The sequence below is a fragment of the Phymastichus coffea genome, unplaced genomic scaffold (assembly GCF_024137745.1).
Source record: "Phymastichus coffea isolate CEN01 unplaced genomic scaffold, Cenicafe_Pcof_1.1 PCOF00112, whole genome shotgun sequence".
Taxonomy (NCBI): Eukaryota; Metazoa; Arthropoda; class Insecta; order Hymenoptera; family Eulophidae; genus Phymastichus; species Phymastichus coffea.
In genome coordinates, this window is record NW_026706923.1 from 738,539 (window position 1) to 751,109 (window position 12,571).

At 40.3% G+C, this 12,571-nt stretch overlaps 1 protein-coding gene across 1 annotated transcript in view; it reads right to left on the reverse strand.

The window, feature by feature from the left end:
* Window positions 1-6,289, reverse strand: part of LOC131670572 (laminin subunit alpha-1-like) — a 34,037-nt gene extending 27,748 nt beyond the window's left edge. Inside the window, exon 1 of the mRNA XM_058946279.1 lies at window positions 5,670-6,289. Within this exon, the coding sequence (XP_058802262.1) occupies window positions 5,670-6,075 (406 nt within the window). The 5' untranslated portion in view covers window positions 6,076-6,289. The remainder of the gene's footprint in view (window positions 1-5,669) is intronic.
* Window positions 6,290-12,571: the final 6,282 nt, after the last annotated feature.

Consider the following 12,571-nt stretch of genomic DNA (forward strand, 5'->3'; position numbering starts at 1 on the left):
CAGCCGAATCAACGATTTCCAAGGCTTCCAAGCTCGGCCGTTTCTTTTATTTTTCTTTTATTTTTTCTCAGCTAGCAGTCACGAGCTTAATGGCAACTCGAGTCTCTTAATTTAGAAAAGCAAGATTGCAACTGCAGTGAGATTCTCGCTAATTGAAAGTAACGGTTCGGACAGAGCGTAATGCGCCAGACCAGTGCTTTCGCGCCAAGGCGAGCCAAAGTGTTTTTTAATACGTTGGCTCGACGCTCCCACTAATGAAAGAAATCACTTGACGCGATCGTTCGTGGAAGGGCTGCCCCGTCCGAGTCGGCGATAGGTGGTGGAAAGGAAACCCGCAAGCCAGGCTAACTCGACCTGTCACAATAATAATTGAAACAACTTGTCGCTAAATGGAAGACTCTTGCGCCCGTGTGTGCAAAAAAAAAAAAAAAGACGCATGCCACCGGAACGATCTCGCCGGCGGGCTGTTCGCGTGCGGCGCGTTCGCGTGCGTATACATACGGGAGCATACTTCAAACGTATTTACGCCGGCGAAACAGGATCTTTTTTGTTGATCCAACAAACGTCCCATTATTTAAGAGTCAACTTTGGCATCGGGCATCGTTCGGCAAGCCGCGCGGGCTTAGAACGACGCACGGCGCGCGGACGAATGCCATATTTCGTTGCCGCCGTCGGAGTGGCTGTGCGCGCAGGTGAATCGCGGTAGCTATAAATTTTTACGCGGTCAAACGCAGCCTGTGCTGAATGCGGTCGAAACTCTTACCGGCGGATTCTCGGTAATTCAACACTTGAGCGCGATTTCACGTATCGCGTTGCTCGCTCTCCGCGAGGCTTTGCTGCGGCCGCACGCATACGTCTTACTTTGTCGAATGAAAGCGCGCGGAAAAATAGACTCCTCTCTCTCTCTCTCTCTCTCTCTCTCTCTCTCTCTCTCGGCGTTCCGTATTTTCCGTTCTGTTTCTGTTTTTTTTTGTATTTGAATTAAAGAAAAAGCTTGGCGCGCTGAATATACAATACTCGCGTACGCTTGCGGCTCTTGCATTTCCATCGACGTAGACCTGCTCGTTCTCGATCGCTCGCACGCGTAGCTGCTTACTCGAGCTACAGAAGACCTTTACTCCGATTTGTTTCAATTAAAGCGGCGTCACACAGCTGAACCGCGAATCGCTTTGTAATTTCCATCACCCTTGTCCTGATCATTTCTGTGTAAAGTGTTGTGGAAGCATACAACCAATCATTGGAAGAGGCAGCGATGAAACTAGGGAAATTGGAGATATCAGTTCGACTCGACAAACGATAGCCGAAACAATGTCACCGAGTAACCAAGCAACGCGAATACAGCTGCAGAAGATACACAGCAAGCAGGAGACGCGCATACAAGTTCACGTCTCTATTTGGTCGCGATCAAAGGCCGCGAGAGAGCGCGTTCGAGATCAAACAGGGCCGCGCTGTATATTTTTATGGCTTGTAGATTCGGACCGTTTTATTATCTGTCGCGAGACGCCTAATTGAAAATTGATGCGGGCTGAAAAAAAAGTTCAAATGAAAATCGATCGCGACGGACCCGCTGCGAAGGAAAACAGACGAGGGATCGGGGACTTTCGATATCCGCCGACACAGAAACTTACAGCGGGTACTCCTGGCGGATAAGGAAAGAGAACTCGCAGCCCTGTGCGCGATTCTCGCGCGGAGAGCGACCATTAATCAGCGCGCGCTGCGGCGCAGCGAATCGAAATTGCAACAAAGAGAGTAACGGGCATTTAAAAGCGAAGGGCAGGGTGCGCACGTGTTATTATTCAATAACAGGTGTAGCGCGGTATGCGCTTTTCGCTCTCCTTTCTTCGTCTCGCCGGCCAGCGGCGGCATTACGCTCGAGCGACAGATTCTGCTGCGCACGCCGCGGTAGATTTGCAATTCTCTCTCTCTCTCTCTCTCTCTCTCTCTCTCTCGTCGCGTCCCGATTGATTGCGGCTCAAGGATTCGACCACAGCGCAGCCGCGCGACTTATCAATCTGCGTCTCGCCGTTTCATTCATACGCTCTCTCTCTCTCTCTCTCTTTCTCTCCTTTGAGAACTTGTTTTCTGCCAAGCAGCCTCTTGAGCTTCAAACTTGTCCCTTTCGTTGTGAAAAATATGGCTGGAAGAATTGGTTTTCATCTGTGAATAAACTCGGTCTCCGAGATTCCGGCATTGTTATTCGCTCTTTACAAAGTACACTATACGTGATTTACAAAAAGTATGTCACATAGGTTGACATCATCGTCTATGGACACGTAATGGATTGTTTATTTTAGCATTCTCAAACTCCTTTCTCTCGCGCTCTCGCCTTTGTCAGCAGTTAACAGCGCTTCATTCAATCGACATTTTTTAGCAATTCATCCTCAAAATTGATTCTGCCAAGGATACGGATTCAATGGAGATTCGAGCGTGCGAAAGTGCAGCGGCACGGCGATCGACATTTTCAGCGAGCGCCACGGCGAAAAAAAAAGAGCAGATGAAAAGAAAATGAAAGAAGCAATCGCCGAAACAAAAAACTACGGAAACGTCGGTATACAAGCGCGTAATTTTCTAAGAAACCATATCGCGACGCAGCAATTATCGCCGTGTCGGTCAGTTTGTGTTGCATAAGTCGCGGACGCACACATGCTATACCGACAGGAAGGAAGCTAGAGGGCACGCGCGCGATGAGATATCGGGCCGCAATAGGATGCTCTCAAAGGACGCCGCAACGCCCGGGAATTTCGAATGGTCGGTCTGCCTTTCATTTTCTTCTCTTTCGCGCCATTCTTTGGTCACCGCTATATAACTTTACGTTCAACCTTTTCTTTCATCTTCCTCGATGAGAATGAGATTCAAGTGTAAGGGGATCCGGGAGAAATTGTTTTTTGCGAGCTGTTCGCGGGGAGCGAGATTTTTGCATTGTTTCCAAAGTGAGCGGACTATTTGACGTGACGGGTGGGAATGAATCTAGCCAACATTCGGCGTCTTATTTACGATATGATCATTCCATGGATTCTTTCTCAAAACTCACCTCACACTGACAATTTAAAATAAATTCTTTACGGCTATACTTATTCTATTCAATGGCAGTCTTTGAGGTACGCCTAATCCCACAGCAGTGAGTCCATTGAAAAAGTTGTATTGCCAAGCTCGGGTATTCGAATTTTCAATCAAGGCATAGGACGGCGTGTACCATCGCGGGGCGTAGCACGATCAAGATGAGCAGTTAACTGGTGCATGACGACCTCGAGTGCAGCTCTGACGCGCAAGTCTTCCATGCTAAATTAGACGTTCGCTTTTCTTTTTTTCATCAAAGGAACAAATAAAGATACGACTGGGGTACAAATGGGACGCGAAGTAAGCTATTGGCATTCACGCATGGCCGAAGCTTACACGTGCGAGCTTGCAGCGCACGTCGAAGAGACATCGATGCTATCTTTTTTCCGCGCATTTCTCATTAATTCGATGAGCGTTTGTTCGCATGCTCGTCGCATTCATCACTCCGAACGAATTCTCCATCTCGATAAATGCATACGTGTACCGTACAAAGGTAAAATGTCGAAGCTTGCGTAATATTGCAAATCTGTTCACATGTATTTATACATTGCGAAGTAGTTCAAATAAATAACGTCCATAATTTTCTCCAAATGCAAATGTTCTATTATAAGCAGTTATACGTGTGATAACTCAACGTCGCGGTTAATCTCGTTTGCCATGCATGCAATATTATCGTGAGATGAGAATAAGTAGTATCTTTTAGTCTCGTTTATTACTCAATCGTGGAAGGCAATTTTCGACAAGCATACGTGCCTTGGCGCCGAAATCCTGCGACGAATTGCTTTCACTCGGTCTATGAATGACACAGGCAGAGAGACGACGACGACGACAACGACGACGACAACGACGACGACGAGTCTCCTGAGTAGAATCTTGGGGTGCATACGTGCGCGTGTCGATAACCGCGATATATTTTTAGAGCGTCGCGCGTACCAGTCACGTACAGAGATTCTCTATTTTCTTTTACTTTCATTCGCTTTCTCTAATGCCTCTTGCGTGCGGATGCGCTGACCATTGATTGCCATAGAGCGTTGATTATTATTACCAGTCGGCGTTGTTTCGCTGATAATTTATCGGAATCAAGGACGTTGCAGTCGCAACATCACAGTGTGCGAATGCTATTGGCTTAGACTCGCGTTAACCTATATGTAGAGATGAGTAAATAGCAATATGTCATTTGATTAATTGGAGACTTATTAGTCTATAAGTGAGTTTTATCACCAATATTACTTAACGATGTATTTTTAATTTAACTTCTACTTATAAAAAAAGAAACTTCTGCGTTTCAATCACATGTAAATTTATGGAAAAAAAAGAACTCATGAATGCAGTAGCTTACTAATTGTACATTTCAAAAGTTGACAGTTACAAATCAAATACATGGAAGGGATTGCTAATCGGTAGGTAAAATCGACAAAAAAAATCGAAAGTATCTAATTAACTCCAATAAAAGCGTATTTTCATTGGATTTGTAGGATAAAGTGCGAGAGAGCAACGATTCATTCAGCAAGCGCCCGAGGCGACGGTAAATGCATAACGAACGAACAACAGAGAAGGAGAGAGACAGGAAACTGTCTATCCAACAGAATTTTTCCATTTAGAATGAAGTTCTTTATAATATGCACGTGCTAATACAAGTTTATACCGATGTCCGAACGAAGGCTTATTCCGCCAAACAGAGTGAGAGAGAGAGAGAGAGAGAGAGAGACGGGGGAAGAGAGAAAGAGAGAGAGAGCGAGAGAGAAATGAATTCCGTATATTTTCGTGCTTATCCCATAAATCTCATGTCAAATGATCGAGAGTACAAAGGAATATCTACTTGCACTAGTGCGCAGGCAACGGTCATAAAGCCGCTCGAGAACAAATTTTCCCATAACTCTTGGCTCTACGACAGTAAATAGAGATTTTCGAGACGTGCAATTTTACTGAAAAATTTATATTTGCCCTTGCATATAGTTTACTTCTCAGCGAAATATACGCGCGAACAGTAATCGAAGCCCAATTGAATATTTGGGTGGTCAAATGGCTCGTGTAAGAAAGCTGAGAATAAGAAAACGAATGATCTTTATATGTAAAGTCTGTTGGATTCACGTTCGCGGCAAGTGATCGAGAGTACTGCACACGAGATTCATAGAAAGACAATCGTCATAGAACTTTGTGTACACTTGTGCGGAGTAAACGTTGATTGAATCCACACGAGTCATAAAAAAATGTATTCTACAGTAAATGGCACTCGCGATAAGAAATTTTCCGTGGGCGCAATTTTTTTCTTCTTCTCGTAGTGAGTCCCAGCCTAAACAAGCGAAATTCATCGAATTCTACGCGCGTGTTGAGCAATGTCAATCGTCAGTGACCAATACGTGGACGCATAATACGTCTGGAATTCATCAAACGTTTCTTCGAATTCGTCCGAACTTTATATAAAAGAGATCTTGAAAAAACATTTCAATGAGCGTCAGATTTCTATGACGTTCGCCTAATAAACTTATGAGCTCAGCGGAAAGTTGGAGAAAGCAGCAGGCCAAGAGGCAATCGAGTCGGCAAAACTTTAGCAAGTTTTAGGCGAGCGAAACAAAGGCGCTCCGCAAGCTGCGCGATCGATATCGACTTACCAGTTTTTCGAGGTGGCCACTGTATTGGCGGCGCTCTGTACTGATACTTGGGTGGCATGCTGCCGGGACATGGTCTGGCTCGAAATGGCTCTTGCTCCTCGAGCACGAGAACGCATCTCAAAGTGCACTTGCGCCGGTGGCTGTAGACGGTGGTTTGCTTTTGCGCGGAGTTGTACTTGCTCGGCTTGATGAAAATGAAGGCCGAGGGTGGAATACTGTTGAGGTCGCGACTTCTCGCGGCATCGCGGCGCTCGCGACTGCTCTCGTCGACGAAGATGGTCGTGGTGACGACCAAGCCTCGTGCTCGCGTTCTTCCTGGCGACGAGACATTTCCACCACGGCCGTGCAGGACTTGGCAACGCGACACCAGCAGCCACAGCAAAAGTATAAACTTGCCAAGCCACATTATATACGGCCTGATTAGCCGTCGTTACGTCTTCTCCGTCGAACGCGCATATTTTTCTAGGAGTACGGACGAACTGATTTATCTTTCTCTTTGCTCATCAACCGACAGCTTCTTACTCGACTTTATTCAATTCCCACTTGGCAATTATGGCTTGTTGGCTAATCTCACTACCTGGACCGAACTTCACTGCACTGAACTTGAAATACGACTTTCGTTGCTAACATCCTCTTTGCAGAACGAGGCTTTTAAATATCGCCGAATTTCAATTCGACTAAACTAGACAATGTCGCAGCTAACCTATCATTTAATGCAATAATTTGCTCCAAGCGAGTGCTTAATCGTTACAGTGTTTTTAACTTACAGCAAAAGCAACAATGAAACGATCGGCGTTGTCAAGACCGACAGATGAAAAACTTGTCGTATGAGCTTGCGAGACATTGAAAAATGATAAAAATCAAGCACACAGTGAATGGAAAAGGGTAGTCTGGAGTCTGATCGGCAGTGAACATATGAAGCCGATGTCCGCACCAGCACGTATGTAGCTCGGCTCGCGACTCGCGAGGCACTGCGCCGCGACGGCGCGCTTAAGCCATTTGCCATCGGCCCTATATTCCCCACTTCGCGTTATATACCCACATGCGCTCTCGCTCCTTCTCTCGCTCGCGTGTGCGCTGCGCTCTCGCCTGTTGCAGCTTCTGCAAAGATGCACTACCGCCGAGCCCTCGCTGTGCTTGCTCCTCTGTTGCTGTGTTTACCGGCGACGCACACACGTGGGTGTGCACGCCGCTTTTCTCTCTCTCTCTCTCTCTCTCTCTCTCTCTCTCTCTCTCTCTCTCTCTCTCCGCTTTAACGGCGATTTCCTACCCGCTACAGAGGCAGCAGACACTCGCTGCTACTTGTTTCTGAGAATCGACCAACAGTCGATTATGGGTCTGTACTGGCGATATAACCGCTCGAATTTGGCGGATTGCTTTTGTCCTTCGATGTTTTTTATTTTTATTGACAGTTTGATTGACATGTGCAATTACGGTAGCTATATTGGCTGAACCGATTCCACAACTCTTTATTAATCAAACACTGCGGCATACGAGTTATTTACACGAAAAGTTTTGGATGATTCGAGTAAGATGTCGCAATTACGTAATCGACGCAATATACTCGCAGCTATATGGATTTCCCATAAAAATGCGCTTCGCTCGATAGACGTCTATCGCTCGCTGATTCAATTTCACGATCGCTCGAGCGATAACGTCGGTGCATGTACGGCGCTGGCTCTATTTGTACCTCGGGCGAAGGAATATAAAAGAAAAAAAGGTTGCGGTCGAGGTCCGCGAGTAATTCAAGATTTGTTTGACTTTTGCTCTGCATGTTTGATCACCGCTCGACGCCTTCCATGATTGAAACTCTTCGTCGATATTGCCCATGAAGAGTTTCGCATTCCAATTAATAGATTGCAGAAACACTTGCAAATCTTGATAATCAATCATTCAAAATATAACAACGAAATTTTCCTATCTAATTTCGTTTCTATGAACATCATGAGTAATTTTAACAAATGGAGAAAGAAAAAGAAAGAATAGGTATATATTTTCCGATCGGCATTTATGACTTTAATGAGCGGTTGAAGCTTCCAGTAAAAAAAATAAAGCGTGCACTCCGGGGGCTGCAAATGTGCCGAAGGTGGGTTAGTTAATCGATGACATCGACCGCCCACGCTTATCGTCAGCAGTAAGCACACCGCGAGCGTAATTAGCAATTATTCCTGTAATTGTGCTTATCCACATGGACGAATATGATAATCGCATAAACATCCTACGCTTTAATTGGCTGTGGTTTATGTTGCACGACATGCAATATTAGAATTTTTCCGAACTGCAGCTTTCATACGTCTTTTTATGCCGATTCGTGTGGCTTTTAGCTTTTCATTATTGTATTAAGGTTTAATTGCAGAGAGTTTAGGGTACTGCCTTATTATTGATATCGATTTATTCGTTAAATGTGAATGTGAAAGCTTTTACAAAGTGTAACCTTATTACTTTTCTTAACTGCATTTGAATTAAATTTTACAGTGATCAAAAACAGAAAAATGTATATATTATGCTTAATCAATTTATGCTTAATCAAAAATAAGTCCGCGCGGATAAACAATGAAAGAAAAACTCGTAAACACGTAATTTGATGTAATTTTTTCAAACTTTGTTAGTGAAGCTTGGTATGTAAGAGAATGGTACATACATAATTTTTCAATTAATAAAATATCTAAGAAACGATTCTTATTTATATATTACATTTACATATTTACATATGTCAAAATCATTGACAATCATCAAAATCAAACAATAAAATATGATCTCTACAAAAAAAATTATCCTTTAAATTAAAAAAAAATTAATAAATTTGTTTGCTAATTAGCATCTGTTATCTTATTTATTATTACACAGGCCAACACTTTTCAGAACTAGAAACCGGAGGTAGTTTTTTTGAGATATCTTAACCACAAAGTGAAAATAACACTGTTTTTTATAGTTTTGGACTTTTTTTACATCACGAATTTTTATTCTCGTGGAAATTTAATAATTAATTTTTTGAAACCGATTATTATACCTAGAGATATCTATCATTTACGAGTAGAAAATTTAGGTTTCAGCTTACACGTAACATATGAGAAAAATTTTTCCAGAAATGAAATAACAGACCAAACTTTTATTTTGCACCTCTGAATCTAAATTTATCACGTGAACTGCCAAACTGCGCTTAACAAATGTTAAAACTTTTTTCCTATATATTACGTGAAATCTAAATTTTCTTCTTTTTAATAAATGATATTTCTAGTTGTAATAATCGGTCTAAAAAATTAAACAGTGCTTTTCGAAATAGAAGATTTGCTCTTTCCGATGTCGTTTCCAGATTTACAGTCGAATCAAAATTCATGATGTAAGTAAAGTCCAAAAACTGTGAAAAACAGTGTTTTTTTCAGCCAATTCTGAGCCCGGATTAAAATTCGGCACACCAAATTCCTTCGGTTACACTTTGTTTCGTTTCTAGATTCTGAATTTTATAGGCCTGTGTTATTTACCGTTGGGAGAACTATACAGATATTAATTTGGTGATCGCTTCGTAAATAGATGCAACTAAACAAATATACTGAAGTGATCGTTAATTTTAATTTGATATCATAAAAATAGTTACATATTTAATGTTGAGAATTACGTTATAAACTTTTCTTATTTTTTCTCGAAATTTATAAAAAAAAAGTTGTTAAGTAGATCAAGAACAGAGACGATTCTATTTTTCGTTAAATCACCGCTGATTTGATTATTGATATTAACCTATTATCGACCATATGTGATTTTTTGGACATGTTTTTGATTGCAAAATGTGTAAGACGAAATAATAAATTGTCCAAAGTACCATTCCTTATGTTTTTCGATATGCTGAATAAGATTCTGTACTCCAAATTCAAACATTTTGCTTGCTAATTAAACATGACGGGTTTTATGGAAAAAAATAGTGAAAAATTCAATGATTTTTTTATCAATTCGTTTCTAGCATAAAATATGTCAATAGCAAAATCTTTCTTCAATCATCAGTACACAAAAATCTTGAATTTTAATGGGAACTTTTTATATATGACTTTTTTTCCAAAATGACGGATAAATCACAAAAACCCGAAAAAAAAAATTTGTTTTTTTTTTCTTAAAAAATATAAGATTTTGGAAAAAGTTTTGTAGAAGAAAAATATCTTAAAATTTATCAAGGAACACTTAAATTTTTTAGAGAAAATTTTTGATTTTTAAAAAAATGTTGATATAGTTGGAAAAAATTAGCACAATGTTTAATAATATTTTGTTTGAAAACTATAAGCTTGGGAAAAAATTTTTAAGAATAAAAAGTCTTAGAATTAGCCAAAGAATACTTTTGAATATTTTAAAATTTTTTTGATAACTTTTATGGAAATATCACTTTTATGGTTTTTTGAAAAGTCAAAAACGTTCTCCAAAAAATTTGGTAAAATTTGAGTGTTTCTTGGTAAATTTTAGGACATTTTTTTCCTAAACCTCAAATTTTTAAGAAAAATAATGTTAACTAGAAAAGAATTTTTTTTCAAGTTTTTGCATTTTATCTGTCATTTTGGAAAATTAGCTCATATATAATCATTTCCTGTTAAAATTAAACAATTTTGTGCACCGATGGTTCAAGAAAGATTTCGATATTGACACGTTTATTGCTAGAAAATAATTGATAAGAAAAAATTTTTTTCAATATTTTTTTTGTAAAAAACCTATATTTAATTTTACAAGCAAAATTTTTTGATTTTGAGTCCGGATTGGTATTTAACGTACCCAAAAACTTAAAAAAGAGTACCGTGGATCAATTTATTAGTTCGTTTTACACGTGAATTTTGCGAATAAAAACGTTACATCTACGTTCCAAAAAGTTACATCTACAGTCATTAATAGGTTATTATTATAATATATTATATATTATAATTAAGAATGAGACTTTTAAGGTCGTTTTGAAAAAGAACTAAAATTTTTTAAGAAAAAAGTATATATTGTCTTGAAAAATTTTTAACAAATTCACCGTTAATTGCCAGACAATATATTTTAATTTTCTAAATGTTGAGTGCAGTCTAACAGGGGGGAGGTCTACTGCGTCGAGCATGAAATCACGTGAAACATTTATATTATCTCAGGGAATAATTATGGAATGTCTTCATTTGTTTTTATTTTAGAGTAATTTCACGAAATAATAACTTTTACTTAGGCTAATAAATAAAATAAACTCTTTTCATTGTAGCAACTGTCATGACTGTTTTTCATTTAATTGTTATTCAACAATATTATTAATCTTTTCTCATAGTGTTAATAAACGGCTTAATTATACAATAAATTTTATTAACAACCATTTCCATTAATTTCATTGTTTTTCAATCATGAAAATTGCTGCAGTGAGAAGCGGGTTTTCAACAGAATTACCACCGTAAAAATAATCATCGCGTTAAATTACCCCAACTAATTAAATAAAAGAAATTCGCTTAATTATTCTCTAAGGTAAACAATGAGATCGAAGTGCCTTATAGTTCTGTACCTGTACAGGTAGAGAGAGGCGGAGAGATAAAAACATAAGAGGGACAGGAGAGGGTACAAAGTTAATATGACCGAGAGAAGGTTCTATCCCCGAATATGTAGGGGAAAATATTGAATTTATTGCTTAGCGGTCCGAAAGTAGCAATTTCCGATTGACTTGACAGGGTACGTTAACGAGTTCGTCGCATGCTTAATGAGTTTTCGTAAAACTTTATTTTTATGCCTGTCGTGTTTATATAAACGCTGAATTTGTTAAATATTTTTTTAACAAACTTCAATTCTTTCTCAGGACATCCATAAAGTCTCATTTATTATTGATAAAAATCAAACAAGTGGTGATTTGTAAGCAACTCTGTTCTGAATACGCCAAGCGACTACAATGTTGTTGTTATAAATTCGTTGTATTTTAATACGCTAATAATTGCGTGATACCAGGGATAGAATACGTTCTCTTCAGGACATGTATAATGCTATCAAAGCATTCGGCATGCGTCCGTGCGCAAATCACAGACGAACAAAGAGAGAACAAGTGGAGTACAGAAGAGGTAAAGGAAACGGACCACACGTGTACAGGTGGCGCATGGCGGCGGCGACCCCCAAGTAGGCGCAATAATAATAGAACGCCCACATCGGCCTTCGCCCATTCAATTAAGCAGGCCCATAAGGCATATCAGCAGCGCCGAGGCTATGCGATACGCCGGCTAATCAAGGCCCTGCTCTCTCCGTCGCGCTCTTATACTTGACGCGAGCGCGCGCTCGGCAATAATGTAATTTGTTTGTTTGCTGCAACGACGCGCCGACGTGATTTATCTCCGCTATTGCCCCTTGACTAGCCAGCCGCCCAAGCTATCGCGTACTGTTATCGCGGGCCACTTCTTTTTTCCTTTTTTCGGCATTATTTTTGCTTATCCAACGCCAGGCGAGGTGTGCGATACGCGCTTGCATAATGCAAAACTGATATTTCTGCTAATTAAGATGACAATGTAATTTATTCGGATTATCCGACAGTAATACCAGTTTCCTGCGCGATAATTATATTTTTAAAGAGCCGCGTTTCGTTTAGCTCTCTGCCGTTCCACTTTAAACGATTCATATACTTGCTACTGCAATATAACTGCGCGCTGGAAAAATCAAAATTGAAACGTGCCCGAATGAGGTATACCGGTTACAGGGTGCACTTATTAAAATACAAAACGAGTCTTATCTCGAGGATTGGCAACGTCATGTAACACCGAATAATTCGTAGAAAATATTGACAAACGAACTGGCGCACACGCTTTCACATTTATCATCAACAAACTCCGCAACGCGGAATCTTGGAAGATTAAGGACCAACGGATGCAAATACGCCGGCAGTCAGTGAAATTGATCGAGTTTATTGCGGAAATGCGAGCAATACCAGAGTT